At 22.1% G+C, this 22633-nt stretch overlaps 7 protein-coding genes across 7 annotated transcripts; 3 read left to right on the forward strand and 4 right to left on the reverse strand.

Moving 5' to 3' along the window:
• Positions 1–1201: 1201 nt before the first annotated feature.
• PY17X_0917100 (aquaglyceroporin, putative) lies at positions 1202–1978 on the reverse strand (the record flags this gene model as incomplete). Its single annotated transcript, XM_721419.1, has 1 exon — positions 1202–1978. The coding sequence occupies one exon, from the start codon at positions 1976–1978 to the stop codon at positions 1202–1204; it is 777 nt and encodes a 258-aa protein (XP_726512.1).
• A 1163-nt stretch (positions 1979–3141) lies between these two features.
• On the reverse strand, positions 3142–4146 carry PY17X_0917200 (50S ribosomal protein L2, putative; the record flags this gene model as incomplete). The annotated part of the gene is made up of 1 exon (XM_721421.1): positions 3142–4146. The coding sequence occupies one exon, from the start codon at positions 4144–4146 to the stop codon at positions 3142–3144; it is 1005 nt and encodes a 334-aa protein (XP_726514.1).
• A 580-nt stretch (positions 4147–4726) lies between these two features.
• Positions 4727–5959, forward strand: PY17X_0917300 (pre-mRNA-splicing factor 38A, putative; the record flags this gene model as incomplete). The annotated part of the gene is made up of 2 exons (XM_721422.1): positions 4727–4856; positions 5016–5959. The coding sequence occupies 2 exons, from the start codon at positions 4727–4729 to the stop codon at positions 5957–5959; spliced, it is 1074 nt and encodes a 357-aa protein (XP_726515.1).
• Positions 5960–6358: 399 nt separating this feature from the next.
• Positions 6359–10426, reverse strand: PY17X_0917400 (amino acid transporter, putative; the record flags this gene model as incomplete). The annotated part of the gene is made up of 1 exon (XM_022955968.1): positions 6359–10426. One exon carries the CDS (start codon positions 10424–10426, stop codon positions 6359–6361), a length of 4068 nt encoding a protein of 1355 aa, XP_022812173.1.
• Positions 10427–12396: 1970 nt separating this feature from the next.
• PY17X_0917500 (conserved Plasmodium protein, unknown function) lies at positions 12397–15756 on the forward strand (the record flags this gene model as incomplete). The annotated part of the gene is made up of 1 exon (XM_722911.2): positions 12397–15756. One exon carries the CDS (start codon positions 12397–12399, stop codon positions 15754–15756), a length of 3360 nt encoding a protein of 1119 aa, XP_728004.2.
• A 693-nt stretch (positions 15757–16449) lies between these two features.
• Positions 16450–17271, reverse strand: PY17X_0917600 (nucleic acid binding protein, putative; the record flags this gene model as incomplete). The annotated part of the gene is made up of 1 exon (XM_722912.1): positions 16450–17271. The coding sequence occupies one exon, from the start codon at positions 17269–17271 to the stop codon at positions 16450–16452; it is 822 nt and encodes a 273-aa protein (XP_728005.1).
• A 2709-nt stretch (positions 17272–19980) lies between these two features.
• Positions 19981–21777, forward strand: PY17X_0917700 (T-complex protein 1 subunit alpha, putative; the record flags this gene model as incomplete). Its single annotated transcript, XM_022955969.1, has 2 exons — positions 19981–20038; positions 20204–21777. The coding sequence occupies 2 exons, from the start codon at positions 19981–19983 to the stop codon at positions 21775–21777; spliced, it is 1632 nt and encodes a 543-aa protein (XP_022812174.1).
• Between the last annotated feature and the right edge of the window lie 856 nt (positions 21778–22633).

The raw sequence follows: 22633 nt of genomic DNA on the forward strand, positions 1-22633 counted from the left end.
TGAAGTAAAAAGTGAAGTAAAAAATGAAGTAAAAAATGAAGTAAAAACAAACAATTTAAATAAAATATAAATGTAAATATTAAAAAAAACTTTCAATAAGAAAAATATTATTTAAATTAATTTCCTAAAAAATTTAATGCATATAATAGAAAAAATATACAAGCATATATTAAAATTAGTATGACCATAAAATTTTATGTTTAGCTTTTTTCTTGTATTCCCTTTGAAAATTCCAAATATTATAACGATGAATATACTTTTTTAAAAAATAATACCACATATTACTATTACTACTATTTCTACAGTCATTTTATTAATTTTTTTAATTTCCCTCCTTATATTAGTAAACTTTGCATTTTTTATTTGTTCCCTTCATATCTATACCATAAGAATATACCCATATACAAGTATAGTACCATTTCTGGATTATATACCATGTGTAATATTTATTGCATAGTAATATAAAAATTGATGGGATGGTTATTTATTGAGATGCAAATTCTATACAACTATATATGTAGCATGTAATAATAATTTGTTCATATATCGTTAAGTCATATTGTAAATCCATCTTGTCATCACAAAGTAGTAGTAGTAGTAGTAGTAATAGTAGTAGTAATTGTAGTAATAAATATTTCGCGAAACATTTTTGGCATAAAAAATTATATAACATTGTTCATATTTCAAACAATTTTTATAAAAAATGAAATCCCTGACACCCACGTCATTCTCTGAGTGTGCGGTTAATCTATAAATATAAAAAATTAATACTTTTTTAATAATTCAATAAAAAAAATAAAACAAATCACTCTATATAAGAATCTTTCTCTGCAATTACATTTTCAAATAATAATCCCATCTTATACTATACATAAGGATATAGATGGGGTGAACAATATATAAAATCAATGTCTTTGCTTGAAATTTTTTTAAAATAACCCATTGCTAATGATAGTATGCATTAAAAAATATATATAGTTATAAATTTTTAAAGTGTGTGTTTAGATATAAAAAAATAGGATATTAAAATAAAGTGGTAAAGTGGTAATGGTAAAATGGTAAAATAATAAAATAATAAAATGATAAAATAATAAAATGATAAAAATGGAACAACATGGGCAATAACGTAGTATGCAGTCTCACAAAAATCCTTTCCAATAATGCAAAAAATATATATCATAAATATTTTTAATAAAAAAAATTATATTTCTAAAGCGCCTTTATCATGTTCTGATATTTCAACTAGGGGAGCAACAATTTTATCATATATTTGGCAAAAAATTATACTACCAACAATTGGGGCTATTAATGGAATCCAAAAATAACAGTTATCTCTAATAAATGCATCAGATCCATATGCTATAGCAGAAAGAATTCTTGCCCCTAAATCTCTGGATGGATTTAAAGCAAAACCAGTATTACCACCAAAACTTATACCAATACATATTATAGCTAATCCAACAATTGAACTAACTTTTAAAACATGAAATTTTCCACATATATTTTCATCTGTAACAGATAATATTACAAGAAGTAATATGCCTGTTAATATAAATTCATGCATAAAAGCACTTGCTATATGAACACTTGGATGCTTTGCAGTTTCCCATGCAAATTTAGGAATTGTTTGATCTGAAACAAATCCATAATATAATCCATATACTGAAGCAGTTGCTGATAATGCTCCAAGGAGTTGTCCTGCAAAATATAGTGGTATTTGTTTATAATTAAATTTTTTGATTGTTGATAAACCTATGGTAACAGCTAGATTTAAATGTGCTCCACTTAATTTTGCTGATATTAAAATTCCAAAAAATACTCCTAATCCCCATCCAATACATAATCTTAACCAATCATTTTTAATCGGAACAGCAAAATGATTAGCTATTGCACCTTCTCCGAGAAACATTAAAACAAATGTTCCTATAAATTCCCCAAGGAAATTTTTAATATATTCATTACCAAATGTTACTTTCATTTTGTGTTTGATATTTTTCTTTTGAAAAAAAAATAATATTATATATATAATAATTCTTTAAAAATATATTTAAAAAAATGCAGTTAAATATAAAATCTGTCTGTGAAAAACATAATTATGCAAAATGTAACAAAAAAATTAAATTAATATAAAAATAGTGCATTTTTAAAATTTGATATGGGAAAAATAAAAAAAATAAATAAAAATATATGCATTCTTAATTTAATCGTTTTAAAAGTTGATCAAAGCATAATATATTTCCTTTCTTTTTTTTTATGCTTTCAGGGGTGTACATATACTAATGCTTGGGAAAATAATATTTGAAAACGGCTTTAACACTTAAACCGCTTTAATTTAAAAACGGCTTTAATTTACAAACCGCTTTAAATTTAAAAACAGCTTTAACAGTTAAAAATTGTGTTTATATTGTCTATACAATATTTCGGTCAATCGAAAAATCATAAAAAAAATGCATAAATTGCACCATACATTGATATTTACAGTTTGATCGTCTTTTCTTTTAATATGCAAATTTCAAATAGAATAAAATTATTCCAAATTGGGCAACTAAAAAAAATATAAACAATAAATAATATTATATATAAAATAATTTCCCTTTTACACTCATTTATATTTTTTAAGGAAAATAATAAATTCTAATTTAATTTTATACAAAAATATGTGTGCTATTGGATACATAAAAAATATTGTAAAAAAATATAATATAAATATATTATCATTATTTGAATATGTACATATTTATTTATAGTAATTAATGAATACTTTATTTTAGTATTCCGTATAAAAAATATGCACAATTTGAAACTTTTTTTTTAATTTTACTATTATTATTATTATTTTTTTTTTTTTTTTTTTTTGGAGGGGGGCTATTAAAGAGCTATATAAATAGGTAGCCATTTGACAACTCAACATTGTTAAATCAGGGGTAAAAGAATAAAAAAAAAAAAAATGAAATATTAAAATTTTGAAGTATTGGATATATATCCATTTTCGTGAACAAGTTTTAATATCGAAATTAGGGTGTGTTAGGGTGTGTTAGGGTGTGTTAGGGTGTGTTAGGGTGTGTTAGGGTGTGTTAGGGTATGTGCTAGGGTGTAAACTATGCAATTTTGTGCTTGGTACTTTTTATTATATATTTTATCTTATGCAGTAACTCCATATTTTTTCTGTAAACGTCCACATATATTTCGTCTAATAATTAATCCAAGTGGTTTTTTTTTACTTCGAGTTTTAAAACCATCTCTACATTTTCCCCAAAGAGAACATTTTGGACGTTTGGTATGTTTTTTACTAGTTCCACCCCCATGTGGATGTTTAGATGGATTCATAGCAACACCTCTAACTACTGGTCTTTTTCCTAACCATCTATTAACACCTGCTTTTCCTAAAATTCTCATATGCCTTTCTAAATTTGCTACTTGCCCAATAGTAGCCCAACATTCTAAAGGAAATTTTCGAATTTCTGTTGATTTTAATTTAATTGTTGCATATAAAGAATCTTTACTTAAAACAGTTGCATATGTACCTGCGGCTCTAATTAATTGTCCACCTGCTCCTGGTCGCATCTCAATATTATGTATTAAACTTCCTATTGGTATATTTTTTAAAGGCAATGCATTTCCAGGATGAATATTAGCATACCTACTTGCAATTACTTTATCACCAGGTCTTAATAATAAAGGAGCTAATATATATGACAATACACCATCCTCATATTGAATTAATGCTATATGTGCACTTCTTGTTGGGTCATATTCAATTCTTAAAACTGTACTATATATATCTTTTCTTGATCTTTTGAAATCTATAAATCTTAATCTTTGTACATGACCCCCACCTCTATGACGTGTTGTAATTTTTCCTACGTCATTTCTTCCAGAATGTTTTATTTTTGGGCATGATAATTTTTTTATTACTCTACCTTTATATAATACTAATGGATTATCTTCTAATAATTTTTCTAACCTTTGTTGTTTTGACATTGTAAATGGGGATAATACATCAGGTTTTATTTCCCTTTTTGGGAAAAATGTTTCAAAATCAATATATTCCGGCACATTTTTTTTAATATTATAAGAATATAAATTTGAAAAATATCTTTTAAACAATAGATTATTTTTTAATTTATCAATTAATCCCTTATTCATTGTAGAAATATACCCATACACATATTTTTCCTACCTATCTATTTATGGACATTATATATATATGCATATATGGAGTTAGAAAAAATTTCAAACTTATTCATAATGTTTATCTTGTGCCATTATAGTTCATATATAGGGGCTTTAAAATAAAGAAAAATAAAAAAATTAAAAAATAAAAAAATTAAAAAAATTAAAAAATTAAAAAATAGTAATAATTTTTGAATTTTAAAAAAGCATAACACAGCTTAGTTATATTTAATTATGCCATAAAAAATTTGGGTATTTTATTTTCTCGTGTTTGGTGATAGTATATTTGGGTATGCATATGTATACAATTTTTTAAAACATATGAGAGCAAAAAAAATTAAAAAAAAAAAAAAATTTAAAAAAAAAAAAAAATTTAAATAAAAATGTGAACATATAAAACAAAACAGTGACATTTTTCTAAATTTATAATATTTTCTTTTTTGAATAAAAATAGTGTAAGGTATTAATATTTATTTTTCCCATATTCCATTTATAAAAGAGTTTAATGTGATCAACTATTTTAAGGTCAAATGCCATACAAGCTTTTTGAGATATGGCAAATCGTACTGATGTTAATATTATTAAATCATTTGGATCAAACCCCCAATTCTTAATTTCAAATATTATAAGAAATAAAATATATGACAGTCCATATTGGAAGGAGAAGTGCTTTGCATTGACCTGTATGTTAATAAATACATTTTGTTATTCCGCATATTATACCACCTTTCACTGATTAATAGCCACAATATGCATACATACACAAACACGTTGCATACGTAAACATACATACATGCATACATACATACATACACAAACATGCATACCTTTTTTTCGCGCAGCAGAGTCAATAATCGACCAAGCAGTGAACTTAAAATATGTTGGTGGGACATATGGAGGGAATAGAAAACCAACACGCTTTCTTTGTTTAGTTTTAAAATTACTACAATTACAACCTGATAAAGATATTATATATGAATTTATAAAAAATGAAGAATTTATTTATTTAAGAGCTTTAGGTATATTTTATTTGAGGTTAATAGGTAAAGGTATAGATATATATAAAAATATAGAACCAATATTATTTGACTATAGAAAAATAAGAATAAGATTACAAGATGGGTCATTTCAGAAAATATATATGGATGTATTTGCTGATAATTGTTTAGTTTTTAGTAATTTTTTAGATGTTGATTTTCCACCTTTAACTAAAAGGGTTGTATTAGAAGAAAATCATTTATTAGAGAAAATTAATTTAGATTATTATAAGGAACTATTAGATATACCTTCGGAAAATGAAATTTTTGTAAATACCAAAAAAACAAAAAGCGAAAAACTTTATGAAAACAACAATGACAATTATACTAGTCAAAGTTCAGAACGATATTATTCTAAGCGAAAAAAAATACATAGAGAAGATAAAAAAGAGTTTGAAAAAAAAAAAAAAAAAAGACGAACAAATTATTCTGACAAAAGTTATTATAAAAAAAAATCATATTCATCTAGCGATGAGTACTCTAGAAGTTCTAGATCAAAATCATATGAATATGAAAAAAATCGAAAAAAAAAAAAAAAAAAAAAATATAATGAAGATAGTGATTATAAAGAAAAAAAACATGAAAAGAAAAAAAAAAGTAGTAAAAAAAATAATGAAAAAGAGAGGAAACATAAATATGAAAAAAGTAAAAATAATTTATCTGATATTCCAGAAAAAAATAACGAAGAAATGTCTGTTGAACGATGGAATAAAATAAGAGAAGAACTTGGAATGAAGCCCCTTAAATAGTTCAGTCAAAATTTTGTTAAAATATTCTCTTTAGAAAATAGCACTCACCCATTCGTTCATCATTTGCTCATCCTTTCTCATCCTTTCTCATCATTTGTTCATCATTTGTTCATCCTTTTCTCATCCTTTTCTCATGCTTTGCCTTATTTCCACGTTCCCCCGAATGTGTGCACCATTTAGTTGCAAATTTGGCCTAATCTCATTTTACCCTCGTTTTACCCTTCTTTATTATTTTTTATTATTTTTTAGTAATTTTTTTGTTTTTAATATCAAAATAAATCGCCTTTTATAACAATTTTCTATACTTATGTTGACAAAATTATACTCACATTTATATTTTGAAAAAGTGAGTAGCTAGCTAAATATGCACATAAATTTGAATTTTAAAACATAATGAACTTACAACGATTTGAAGATAGTTCCAATTAAATCTAATATATATTTTTCATAATTGTCTTTATTCATGTTAATAAAACTTTTATCATTAATATTAGAATTATTTTCATTTTCTCTTTTTAATGATGTTATAAAACTTTCATCTTTTATATGTTTTTGTATATGTTCCCAAACATAAAATGGCATAATTTTTTCACACGGTAAAATCTCTTCAAAAAAATATATATATCTTGTATATAAATAATTTATAGGTTTTTTTTTTTTTATTTGAATATCATTAATATTCCATATGTGTGTTAAGGGTAAAACAAATATAGATAAATTTTTAGAATTTATAAAAGGGGCTACTGAAAATAAGCATATAATTATTATCATTATTATTGATACTATATATTGTATCAACAGTCCAAATCCGTATTTATTTTTTTTTATTCCTTCATTCAGTAAGTTTTGTTTTTTATATTCATTTTGTTTATTTATAAAGACATTTAAATTTCCATTTTCTCCACTCTTTAAATTTATATTATTATTTATTCGTAGATTGTTTGGTGGAATGTTTTGCCAATTTTGTACATTTTTCCCGTTTTGCCTATTTTGCCCATTTTTCCCGCTTTGGCCATTTTTGGAATAAATCGGTGTTGCTTTGGTTTGTTCACTATACTTGTTAGAAATAAAAATGTCATGAATATTATATATTGAATTAGATGAAAAAATAAAAATTAAAAAAAATGGAATTACATATTTAACTAATAAACACCATGTTATACTAAGCTTTTGAAAATAAGGGTATAAACATATTGTATGTTTTTCTCCCAAATTATAAGTACGTTTTTTTCCATATAGTATATTATTTAATTTTTTCCTAAATATATCAATATTAAATAAATATAAAAAATATAATTTTGTCTTGAATTTTGTATTCCCTTTATTTCTGTACACAGTAATAAAAATGTTAATAAGTAAAAATGATAAAATTAAAAATAAAAAAAATATAAGTGAAAAATAAAATGGGTTCGATCCAACCATCTTATTTCTATTTCTATATAAATATATAAAAATAGGAATAAATAAAGATATAAAAAAAAATAAAATAAAAAGACAAATATATTCTAATAAGTTTATTTTTATAAAAATTTTTATACTATCAAAATTATATATCCATGTTACACATATTAGTTGTAAACAAATAACAAAAAAATAAATGTAATGTGATATAATGTTGTCTATTAATAAATTAATTTTGTGACATACTGGAAATACAATAATAAATAAAACAATAAAAAAATATAAAATAATTATAAATATACTAATAATTTTTTTTTTATAATTTATTAATTTTTTACTTTCTTTTAAAATTAATAAAATTCCTTTTAAATGTATAGAACAAGATATAAGTAATAATAATAAAGATGACAAAAAATATGTAAAAGTCATAATATTTGGTAAATTCATTTTTGATAAAGCTATAAAATATATTATCTTATTTTTTATAACTGTTTTCTCTTTTTTAAACAAATCTTCAAAAGAACCATAATTAATTGGTAATATATTTAAACCCATAAGTAAGTTATTCAATTCTATACCATCATATACATTTCCATATTTTATTATAATAGATATACATAAATAATAATATCCAAAATGTATTACTATTCCAATTAAAGATCCTAATATAATATATGGAATAAATGGTAATATATTATCTCCTATATTCGTATATGATGAAAACATAAAATTTATTCCTGTAGAACAATTAATAGAAATTAGTACAATATTTATTATCTTTCCAATAAATTTTATATTTATATAGAATAAATTATCTTCTCCCCAAAATATACTTTTTTCTTTATAACCAGAATTAACACCATTTTGAATATTATTACAATGTAGACAAATTTTACTATACATTTGTATCATCTGGAAAATACAATTTGTTATAAAAAATAAAAAAGAATATTGTAAGAATTTATTACAAGTCATCTCTTCTACTCTTAACAAAATATATAATATTAACATAATTAATAATAAATATGTAACTTTCCAATAAATATTTATATCTTTTGAAAAAAAATGAATCCCTTCTAAAATTCCTATTGATTTACATTCCATTTTTGGTACAATTAAAAGTTTAGTATTATTTTGTGGATTTAAATATGGGAATATATTATTTTGTTTTTTTATTATTCTTTTATAATTTTTTTTTGGAATTTCTGTTTCTGAAGATATGAATACCCATCTACATCTTTCATCTTGAATACATATCTCTTTAGATTTTATTTTTTCACAATAATTTGTTTGCCAAGGTAAAGGTTTTTTTATTGAATTTGTAATAATGATAACAGTATCTACACTTTTATATATATTTTTTGATAATATATTAAATGTTATTATTAAAGTAATAATACCAATACCTGTATATTTTTTTTTTAAAAAACTAAAAGAATTTACAACAGAAGATTGTGATATTTGTCCAAGTGAGAATTCCATTTGTAATAATGGCAATCCAATAAATATATAACAAATTATAATAAGTGAAAAAAGTAAAAAAAAATCTATTTTTGTTTTTATTTCAGATAAATCTAAATAACAATGGGTACTTAATGAGGCACCAATACATGAAAACATAAATGAAAATAATGTATTCCATTTATCTTTATTATCAATTCTTTTTTGATTAAAACTTATTATTTCATTTTTTATTACTTTTTTAAAATATACTTCAATTTCTTCAGAACATAATCTTTTCATACTTCTCCTTCTATAACTGTTATGTTCTGTCTTTGATAAAGCTGATTCATTTTTCGTTACATTTTTTGTTACATTTTGCATACTTATTTCACTTTTCCCTTTATAAGACAATATCGAATAGCTATCATCATATGAAAGTTTATTCACATTTTTGATATTTATTTGTGTATTTTTTGATGATATAATACTATCTTTCATAAATTTCTCGGATGTATTCGACCCATAAATATTTTCATCATATTTTATTCTATCTAATATTGGCTCCCTTTTTATTTCTTCATCTTCTATTTTTAAAGAATCATTACTTAGATTTATTTTATCTCTTACTAACTTTTTATAAAAATTATAATACATTTCAACAGATGGGTCATTTTTTGATGCAGACAAATTATTTAACATATAAAAATAGTGATTATTATGTACATTTTTTATTTCATTTTTTGAAACATTTTCATAATTTAAAAAGTAAATATTTAAATTAGACATAAAAGAAATTTCATTCTTATCAATAACAAAATTGCGAAGCAAAAAAAATGATTTTTTTATTATCTTGGGGAAGTAATTTTTCTCATTCTCATTTTTCTCATAATTTTTCTCATAATTTTCTTCACTTTTTATCAGCTCACAATTATTATAAAATTTATTTTGCGCATTTGCATTAAACTTCCCCAAAGTGGAACTTTCTAAATCATAATAATTTGTACTATTTTTTCGTTTTCTATCTGTTTGCTCATTTTGATATTTTTTTTTTTTTGATTTTTCTGCTATATCACTATTATTATCATCATCATCATCATCTGTACTCATTGTTAATAACATGTTTTTATTTCTATATTTATTTAATATTAATTTTTTTATTATTTTATGAGCTCTTTCTTTATATTTTTCTTTGTTTTCTTTTGTATCGCCATCACATTTTCCTATCAAATAAGTTGCCACTTCTTCAATATCACTCGAATTATTTGGATTTTTAAAAAAAAAAGAAAATTCATCTACATCATTATTTTCTTCTTCTTCTTCTAACTCAAAATTATTATCATATAATAGAAAATTATAATATTTTAAAAAATCATTTTTAGATATATAACAACTTCTTCTTATTTGATCATAATCACAATTATTATACGAATTCAAACTTAATCGACTTATATATTCTTGATAAATATCACTATAAGAAAAATTTATACACATGCTATATAAATAGCTTTTTAAATCATTGGATCCTTTTGTATGTGATATATTCCATTTATCTATTTTTTTCTTTTTTTTTCTTTTTTCATGGGAAAATTCATTTGTATCATGTTCATGCTCTTTTGGGGACATTTTTTTATGAATGTTCAGAATTTATCCTTAATTAATTATTATATAAATATGTGTGCATATCACAAATTTCATTTTTTTGTAAAATATTGACACATAATTACTAGTTATATATTATGTCATGTCTTTAATATATCTTACAAAATCTTTCCAATGAATAACACCTCCCCTCTTTCTTATATTTGGTTAAATATATATGCATACAACTCAATTATTTATTTTCCTAATTTATATGAAATTATAAAAAAAATAATATGAAAAATATATATAATGTCTAATAATTGTTTTATAATGTGTCTTATGAAGAAAATTTGGGGGCAATTTAGACGTGATTATACTTTATTCATTTTTATGTCTCGATTATTACTTTACGTTTTTTATTTATTTTTTTCCACAAACTATAATTTTAATTTGTATTTATTTATGAATAAAATATTGGCGAAAAAAATATAAAAAATAAAATATTACACCATGTATATCAATGGAATTAATTTATTACACACCTTTCATATTAATAATAGCTCATAAAAAAATATACATAAAATTGTGTTGTTTTATTGACTCTACCAATTATTTTGATAATAGTTTTAAGAGGTTTAATTATGTAAAATTGTTTATTCTAACTATGTATAAAAATTCAAATAGAATTAAATTTTACCACGTTTTAATTTATAGGAATAATCTTTTATATGATACGTGCACAAAAAGAACAAAAAAAATATATAGTAGTATATTTATTGGGACCATTAGACAGCTATAACTAATTTGTATATAATTGAGCGAAGAAATATTTATTTATATGTTCCTATTTTTATATTTTAAAAGTTATAAAATTTTTATAATAGTTATTATATTACTATTGAATTCTGGTACTTTTACACACCACTTACTTTTTTCTTTTTTTTTGTTATTTTTACAAAAAAGAACAAATTTAATCTGTTGTTAATTAGTATGCACATTTTTTTTTGTTCTTATGTAAGACTATTTTTTATGCCATTTTATATATATCAGGTTTGACATATCTTTATTTTTAAAATTGTTTACTTGTAAATACTTTTTTATATTTTCAATAATGAATTTTTTACTATAATTTTATTTTCTATTATGAGAGGAAAGAAAAAAAAAAAAACGGAATATATGGAAAGTATTCATATTTATCAATATGGATAACTATTTTCCCATTTTATGAAAACAAAAAATTATAGTCTATATAGTTGAGAAAATGTACATAAATAAATATATAAACATATAAATTATGATTAAAATAAATTGTTCCCTTTTTCTACTAAATTCCATTGATATTTTACATAAATCTCATTACAGAAAATAAATATATCATATTTTGGCTTGCTGTTTTTTTTCTCTCATGTTTTCTAGCTATTATTTTATTTATATATAATATTTTATATAAGATTGTTTTAAATTGTTATGTCCATATGCTTTGGTTACATGACTATGTCATAATAAATATGAATTTTTCAAACTTTTGGCTAGCACAAAAAAAAAAATTACTAATAATAAGCAATCAAACAAACCCAATGGCTAGCTCAGGAATTGCTTAATTAATTATGGTATATTTCAATATATTCACATATATATACATGTGTATGCCCTTTTACAACTTATATAGCTTTATTTAATACTTATGCATATGTATATTTTTATGTAAGTTTTGTTCTTTTGTATTGGAAACTTCACACCACGGTGTTCTATAATGTAATACAATATAATATAATAATTTTACTTGGTTATTATTTTATTTATTTTATTCATTTTTTTTTTATTTAATTTTTTTTATCATATTCATGTATCATATTTCTTTTTAAATTGGGTTTAATATTTTCCATGATTTACATTGAAACAAAGATTATATGCTTTACAGTTTTATCAATGATAAACGATTTTTATTTTTTTTTTTTAATTATATTTTTGAAAAACCATAAATAAATTCACAAATACAACGTTTAAAAAATATGGAAGAAATTAAAACTACACCATGTTCGAAAGTTAATAAAAATAATATAAAGTGTAACAAAACAAAAGAAATGTTATATTATGTACCAATACGTGGCAAAATCAAAAAATGCCCCGAAAGAAGGGTAGAAAATGATGCCATATTAAGTACTGAAAAAGATAAATCTGAACAAATAAATGATATTTCATTAAAAGAAGGTGTAGATAAATATGTATTAATAATTCATGAAAAAGACATAAAAATAAAAAATAATTTAGTTAAAAAAAAACAATATGCATATTATCCTCCTAAAAAAGAATCCTTAACATTTAAGCGCATGGGAATCTCCCAAAATATAAAAAAATACACATATCCGAAAAATGATGAAAAAAAAAATGCTCCACATTTCAAACAAAAAATAGAGAAGGAAAAAAATAATTGTATTTCATCTTTTGATAAAAAAAAAAAAAAAAAAGAACTTAAAGAAGTTAAGAAAATTAAAGAAAAAAATAATCAAGATAATAATGATAGCACTTTGAAATCTCTTAATTATAGAAATGACTTATTTGATAATATTCTTAAAAAAATAAAAAGAAAAAAAATTAAATTAAAGGAAAAAGCCATAAGTGATAAATATATTCTTAAAGAAAACGGAAAGATTCTCTCAAAAAACAAATCACACGAAATTCAAACAGAAGAACCAATAGATGTAAATGATAATAGAAACCATGTTATTTGTAAATGTGATTTAGTAAATATATCTAATGAACACATTTCATACTATGGAGAAAATCAAATCATGAATAATAGGTGGTTAATGGAAAGAGAATATTCAAATGAAATACATCGATCCAGTAAAAAAAATCAAAAATTAAGTATTAATAGTAAACATTATAGGGAACCAAAACAGGGACATTGTGAAACCTGTAAAAAAAATGCATTAAACTATAGCAAACAAAAAGAAGATATGATGTATATTAACATTGATAATAATTTTTTCAATAGCAACAAAAGTAATGAATTGGAAGATGCCCCATATGTTAAATTCGATAGATATAATAATAATGGAAAAAATGTTTCTACTTCCAGATTAAATAAATTTTTTTTTATTTTTTGTAATGGCTGTTTGGTTGTATTCTTAGGAGTTAGCAATAATATTTGTGGGCGAATGAGAAATAGAATATTACAAAATTTTGATAGTTTAACAGCATCATATAATGCCATAGCCTATGTAATAATTTATTCACTTTTATGTATAGTATGTATTAAATTCAAAAATATTAGAAAGGAACATTGGTTATATATATATCCATGTTTAAAAAAATATTTTTTTAAAGAAATTGTATCAAACAAAAAAAAGCAAAATGAAACCATCGAACTTTTAAAAAATGAAGAGATAGGACATGAAAGAAATTATTTGGTTGAAATAAAAAGTAATGAAAAAATAAAAAAAGCAAAAAAAATTATGAATTTTTTTCACAATAACAAAAAAAATATATTACATAATGATTTTTCTATGGAAAATATGAACAATTATAATTCGGAAAGTTCGAATCATAATTTATCTCAAAAACATCAAAATGTATTTCTAAAACTTGTACCTAAAAATAAGTATAATAAAATGTGTGAATATTCCATAAATGATAATAATAGTAGCGATGAAGAAAATAAAAATGTTTATAAAAAAAACCCGTATATTCTAAATGAGTTATCGGTTTATTCAAAATGTCATAATGCACCATGTGAAAATTGCACAAAAAATGGGAACGTTACAAATAAAAGTGATATTTGTGAAAGATGCCCTAGATGCAATTCTGTTATAAAAAAGGATGAAATGGAAAGAGAAACATATAAAATATATAAAGATAATAAATATAGACATGACAATACAAAATATAAGTTATATAACAAAACTGAACAATGCACATTTTCCAAAGATGAAATGAAGCATCTTTTGCAAAACGAGGGATATAGAAAAAATAAAAAAAAAATATACGGATTTGATAACATAAAATATTTAAAAAAATATGAAGATAATAATTTGTATGATATCATCAAAAATCAATGGAGAAATATGGGAGCATATAAATATGTTGTTATTGTTTCAATTCTTGATATAATATCTAATACACTTTATTTTGTTTCTCAGCTAGCTATTCCGTTAACTATATTATTATTATTAAATCAATTAAATTTTATATTTTCTATTATTTTATCTTATTTAATTTTAAAAAGAGAATATAATAGACATCATGCAATATCAGTTATAATTGTTTTAACAGGATTTCTTTTTTTTTATGTACCATATATATATAATGATAATACAAATTTTATCAAAAAAAATGTATTAGCAAATTATTATATAAATTCAAATTATTTTATAAATCTAAGTCAATTTAATATATTTACTTTTAGAAATTTAAAAAAATTTAGAAACGTAGAAACAACTAATGTATCTACTGAACCCTTGAATATGTCCCCATTTGGCTTGATAAGCTCAATTATGCTTTGTGTAACTTCTATAATTTTAACATCTTATGGTGGTATATTACGAGAAATTTTTTTTTGTGAATATGTGAAACAAAGAAAAAATCAGAACCCATTAATGGATGATAATCAGACACGTTTAGATAAAAGTTATTTATATGTTCATGATATAAAAGGATTATATCAGAATAGACAGATAAGCGATATTGATTTTCCAGTTTTGTATAAAAAAGATGGAAAAAATGAAAAATGCAATTATTGCGATAGAAATAAATATTATATATCCCCCCAAAAATCAAGAGACGAAATAATAGAATGTGAAATACCGTCACATAATATAATAAACGAAAAAGAAAATAGTAAATATGAATACATGAAAAAAAATATAAAAGAACCACCACCTCCTCGATCATTAAAAAAAATGAGTGTTATATTATTATCATTTAATATTGCTCTTATACAAATATTATTATTACCTATCATTTCATATTTTCAATATTTATTTAATCCAAGTAGTAACGTATCATATTTATTATATATTAAGGATAGTCTTAGATGTTTTTCTGGGAACACAACAGAAAATAATGAGAATTGTAAATTTTCTCTTTTAATTTATGTTGTATATATAATTGTAAATGTTTTATTTAATTTAAGTGTTTCCTATTTTTATAGTAATTATTCCTCAGCAGAATGTTTTTTAATTTTAAAATCATCAACACCCCTTACTTTAGTAGTTCTTTATTTTTATGATTTCCCATTTATATCAGATAGCGATAAATATTTTTCGGTATATTTCCTTATTAGTATATTTATTGTTTTTACTGGCGTTAGCTATTTTTTCTATCAAAATATTGCACCCGAAAAAGAGACGATAAAACCAGAGAGAAAATAATAGTTCGTTTTCAAATTCTCAAAATCAAAGAAACAAATTTAATAATCATTATATTTGAATTGCGATATATCTCGCATATTTTATTTTTTAACACAATTTTTTTTTAAATTACATAAATTTAACTATATAAATTTTATACAAATCTTTGAATATTCATTGCTTCTTTACATTTATCACCATTTTTTAAAAATGTCAAAACACACATCTGCATAAAAATACAACATACATTTATAAATTTCCTTAATACCCATCACTTTAATTTAGTGTACATGTTTATATCATTTTAATTTATTTTTATTTTTTTTGTCTCAATTTAATGCCATACATAAGTAAAAAGTGAAAAAATGAGAAAAGCGTGAAAGATAAAAATGGCATTTAAAAAATAAGCACATCGAGCAACGAGTAAAAAAAAAAAGATGCTGATTTAAAAAAATTCAAATTTTGGCGAAAAAATGGAATGCAATTTAAAATGGGTTATGTTGATAGCAGAATAATTTAAAATGGGTCATGCTGAGAGTAGAGTATTTTTTTTAAAACTAAAATAAGTAAAAAAATAAATTTTACTTATGTTAAATTGGCCACTTAAGATTGTATCTACTCCCCTAATACATCAAACAAATAAGTGTGTGCAATAAAGGGTAAATGTGTAAATTTGTGTAAATGTGCATATTTCCTTTAAGCTTCCTGATAGTTTTATGGAATACTTATGATATCTTCATATTGCGCTAAATCATATTGTTCAATAAGCTTAGTAAGAGATTTTTTTATATTCATTTCAGAATGATATTTTCTAAGATTATTAAAAATGTCTTCTTGATTTGCATATTTTTCAGTAGTTGTATGTAAATATTTTATAATATCTGAATCTATTTCATCCATTTGATTATAATAAGAATCTAAATTGATATGTGACCATGGTTTTTCTTGATTATTTATTCCATTTGATATATTAATATTTTTTAATTTTAATAATTTTAAATAACAATATATAATTTCAGATGTAAAATATGAAAAATAAGATACCCAATCATCCATTTTATTTATATATGATATACTTATTTGAACTTGTTCTGTTTTACTTTCAGGAGAATAAACACCACCAACAATCTTAACATGATCATTAACTTTTAAATTTTCTATATGATTTTTTATTTTATCATTTTTTGCATCTTTATTATATTTTGCTTCTATAGTACCTGTATAATCACATATTTCAAAAATTATTGCACTAGCCAATTCTTTAACATTAGTTATTTTACCAAATATAATAATTCCACTTATTTGAAAATTATGAATTTCAAAATTTTCATTATTCATCATTTTATTTAATAATAATTTAATTGTTACAGGTGCACAAAGTTCTTTAGGAAGTTCTTTTTCTTCATCTATTTTTACATTTCCTTTTCCAATATCATTTGATTCAATTTTATTTATTTCATCACCTTCTTCTTTGTCTGTTGATCTATTTCCTTGATCAAAAAAATAATCATTTCCAAATCCAAAGTTCATATCCATTTCTCCTACTCTTTTGTTTTAAAAAAAAATATAAATCAACTTATATTTATCCTTAACTTATAAATATGATATATTCGGGCTAAGTTATAGCTATCTTAATATCTTTAATGCTTATTGTGGTTTTATCAATAGGCTTTAACTGTTGCTATTGCTACTATTTCTATTTCTATTGCTATTTCTATAGTGTGTGTTTTATTGTTCGGGATTTCTAAAATTATATATGTTTACCAATTAGCTAAGTTTAGCGTTTTTTTCTACTCATTTATTACTATAAATAATTTTGTTCCAATTTTTTTTTAATACTAAATGTGTTCAGTTTAAGCAGTGTTGAGAATATCTTATCTCGGTATATTTTTATATGACATATTAATAAATGTGCATATAATAATGCAATATAAATATTTTGCTTATAAGTTAGTACGTTATTCACATACTATAAAGTTATAAAAAAAAGCGAAAAAAAAAACAAAAAAACAAAAAAGGCTCGTAAATGCGTATGCACAATTACCCCTTATTTATTCATTTCTTTTTTTTTGTTAAATTTGGAACTTATTTATTATCTTCATCAGTTATATATTTTTTTTTTTTTTTTGAAAAGACTAATAATTATGAGAAAAAGCAATTCTGTATATTTTATTATTACACTTATAAAAAAAATTAAATAAATTATTGGGCTTAGCTTATTATATATATCCTTTATATGATGTGGAAATTATTGTAATCAATTAATTATATTTTCATTATTTTATTATTTTATTATTTTTAATATTTTATTATTTTATTATTTTATTATTTTTATTATTTTATTATTTTTTTATTTTATTATTTTTTTGTAAATGTCTCAGTTTCATAGGTAGTAAATTTAATACACACAATTGACCAAAGACCCAAAATAAATATGCGAAATATGAAAAATAAATATAATTAAAAAACAATGAAATATTATTTATATAAATTATAGAAAATGTGGGAGAAAAAAGACATTATTTTTACATTATTTTTACATTATTTTTATTTTATTTTATATTATTTTGTTTTATTTTGTTTTATTTTGTTTTATTTTATTTCGTTTTAAAAATATAGAATAGCAAATAACCTTTGTGATATTCCTATTGCCCATAAAGATATTTTTTTCTCTCTCTTTAATTATAAATTAGTTTAGCATAAATGGTGATACTTTTCATTCAAGCCATTTTAAAGAAATACACAAATTTACAAAATAAAAAATAAAATGAAATAAAATAAAACAAAACACATGGTACTATGGTTTTTGGTTTTTAAAATAAAACTTGGAATAATTGTACAAAACAATAAGCTCATTGTCTTCTTTCATTATATTATATATTTTTTTATTTTTTATTTTTTATTTTTTTTTTTTTATTTTTTATTTTTTATTCTGTAAAAGGGAATTGACCAGTACATTAAAATGTATTGTTTGTCTTTCCTTTTCAAAATTTTTAATAAAATAAATCCCCAAAATGAACAAACAAATAATGAAATATGCCTACTTAATATAAAAGTGTTATTAATAAAAGGAATTATTCCATCGTTTTAATGTTATATTTTCGATAAATGATAAAAATATATAAAATTTTCTAAACTTTTTTATATATAAATATATGAATTATATTCTAATAAATAAACCCTAATGATATTTTTATATATACAATACACTACTATATTGTGATTATTTTTTTTTTTATTTAAAACAAGATAAAATGTGTAATGGTATATCAAAAAGTATAGGATATTATATATTCGTTATTTTGTAGTACACATAAAGAAATGACAAAATATATGTAACCATATTATTTTTTTTATATTTTCCAAAAATTCAAAGTAACATAAATATATATTAAAAATAAAGGACCACCCATTTTGATAAAATATAAAGTTATTCAAATTTCTATATAATAATATGTGCATATATATAAGGTTAGTTTTTATGTAAAAAATAATAATGTCACAATTTTATTTTATATACTATTCCATTAATCTGGAGAAAAAAATATAAAATAAGAAAAGGAAAGGAAAGGAAAGGAAAGGAAAAGCTTATGTAAATAAAAAAATATATATAATACATACATACATACATACATACATACATACATACAAAATCCTATCGTTTTATTTATATTTTTTTTTATTTTTTTTTTATTTTTTTTTATTTTTTTAATGGGGTACACAAATAATATATAAATATTTCTCCATATATAGTATAAGCATATTTCTCAAATCTAAAATAAATTCCAACTACAAAATTGCAAAAATGCAAAATTACAAATTAACATATAGAATATAGGTGTTAAAATAAATATATGTAAATATATTGACAGTCATATGAATATTTATTGTGTTAATTGTTATACATTATTTTTTACTTTGTTTATATTATTAAAAATTTAAAAGAAAAATAAAACAAAACAAAACAAAACAAAATAAAACAAAATAAAACAAAACAAAACAAAATAAAATAAAATAAAATAAAATAAAATAAAATACATTCTTATGTATTTCCTATATCAGTATAAAAAACGTTAAACACTGTATGCCTCAAAATTATAAGCATAACATACATAAATATATATAATTTCGTTATTTATACTTATTTTAATTCAATTGGGTAAAACATATCAATCTTATATACATACAAATTTATATTTTTTTAAAATAATCAGATAAATATTTGATATTGTAATAAGCGCAAAAATGTCTTTGAGTATTTATGGAAATCGTGAAAATGGTCAAGATGTAAGAACAGCAAATGGTAAGTGCTCTAAAAAAAAAAAATATCCACATTAACATTACGTTCACATTAACATTACATTCACATTACATGCACATACATTTCTGCGCATTTATTTGTGTTCATATTTTTTTCATTTTCAATTACATTTCACACATCTCCATTCGATTTCTTACCCCCCTTTAGTAACTGCGGTTCAAGCTCTTTCAAATATTTTAAAATCAAGTTTAGGACCACAAGGATTAGATAAAATGTTAGTAGACAATATTGGAGATGTTACGATAACAAATGATGGTGCAACTATTTTAAAACAATTAGAAATTCAACACCCAGCTGCAAAGATATTAGTAAATTTATCTGAACTACAAGATCAAGAAGTAGGAGATGGTACAACATCAGTAGTATTATTAGCATCTGAATTATTAAGAAGAGGAAATGAACTCATAAAAATGGATATCCATCCAACTACAGTTATATGTGGTTATAAACTAGCCATGAAAGAATCTGTAAAATATATAAAAGAAAAATTAAGTGAAAGAGTTACAAATTTAGGAAAAGATGTTATAATAAATATAGCAAAAACAACTTTATCTTCTAAATTTATTAGTTATGAATCAGAATATTTTGCTAAAATGGTTGCTAACGCTATTCAATCTGTAAAAATTATTAACGATTCAGGTAAAACAAAATATCCTGTTTCATCAGTTAATATATTAAAAGTTCATGGTTTAAGTTCTTTAGATTCAAAATTAATAGATGGTTATGCAATTATGACTGGAAGAGCTTCTCAATCAATGCCTTCTGCTATAAAAAATGCAAAGATTGCTTTCTTAGATTTTCCATTAAAACAATATAGATTACATCTAGGTGTTCAGGTAAATATAAACGATCCAAATGAATTAGAAAAAATCAGACAAAGAGAAAAAGACATAACAAAAGAAAGAGTTAATAAAATATTAGAGTCAGGTGCAAATGTTATATTAACAACACAAGGAATAGATGATATGCCATTAAAATATTTTGTTGAAGCTGGAGCAATAGCAGTTAGAAGAGTAAAAAAAGATGATTTAAAAAGAATAGCCAAATTAACAAATGGTCAAATACGTTTAACATTATCATCTATTGATGGAACAGAAAAATTTGAACCCGCATCTTTAGGTTATTGTGATGAAGTTTATGAAGAAAAAGTTGGTGATTGGGATGTTATGTTTTTTAAAGGATGTAAAAATTCGAAATCTAATACGATATTATTAAGGGGTGCAAATGATTTTGTTTTGGATGAAATGGAAAGATCTATACATGACGCATTGTGTTCAGTTAGTAGAGCATTAGAAAGCAATTATGTAGTTGTAGGAGGTGGATGTGTAGAAGTTGCATTATCTGTATATCTAGAAGATTTTGCAAAAACATTGGGTTCAAGAGAGCAGCTAGCTATTGCTGAATTTGCAGAATCATTGTTAATAATACCTAAAATATTAGCATTAAATGCATCATATGATTCAATAGATTTAGTTTGTAAATTAAGAGCCTATCATACTAAATCTCAAGTTATGAACACTGATGAACCAAAAGATTATAGATGGTATGGTTTAGATTTAGTAAATGGAAAAGTTGTAAATAATTTAAAAAATGGGGTTCTAGAAGCTATGATTAGCAAAATAAAATCAATCAGATTTGCAACAGAAGCAACAATTACAATACTAAGAATTGATGATTTGATAAAGTTGGTTCCTGAAGAACCTAAACAAGAAGAACCTTAAGTCAGGTTGCATAAACTCAAAAAATATATTCCTATATATATTTATATATATATATATATATATAGTTATAAGTATATAGCGTGTGTGAACTTATTTACATGCAAGTATGGATAGGCTTATTATTATTCATCATTTTATTTCCTTTTAACTGCATTGATAGCAAAATAATAGTGAGCAATATTAGGAATTGTTGTACCCACTCCTTTCTTATTCGTATGAACGTGCATGTATATTGTACATATATATTGTACATATTGTATGAACGTACATGTATATTATATACATTGTATGCACCGTACATATAATTTTAGCAGAAAATACTTATTCACACACATTTCACAATACCTGATGCACCAATTATTGCAAAAAATGTTATGCACATGCATATATATTTATGTATATATATTTATACAGTTTATTTTCCTTTTAAAATTAAAAGATATCTTAATTCTAATTAAATCTTTTATTTTTTATAACGTTTTTTTTTTATTTTTTTAACTAGTACACAATAAACTCATATAATTAATTAATCTCATAATTTCTACAATAAAATTATAAATTAAGAGGTAATATAAAATTAAAAACACATTAAAATATCTCATGATATATGAAAATATAACTATAGATTCATATACACATGCATATGTGTTTGTATTTCTTACTTAAACAGCTAGCTATTTTTTTTTTAATAACTTTTGCAAAAAAAAAAAAATAGAAATAAATAAATATGGGTGTACAAATATTTATAAGAACAAAATTAATTAGCCTTTTATTATTATATCGCTTACTAAAAATTTAAACATTATTTTGTAATTGGTGTCCAAAATTAAAATAAAAAAAAACACTATCTAATTTT

This window comes from Plasmodium yoelii, assembly GCF_900002385.2.
Source record: "Plasmodium yoelii strain 17X genome assembly, chromosome: 9".
In the NCBI taxonomy this organism is placed as follows: Eukaryota; Apicomplexa; class Aconoidasida; order Haemosporida; family Plasmodiidae; genus Plasmodium; species Plasmodium yoelii.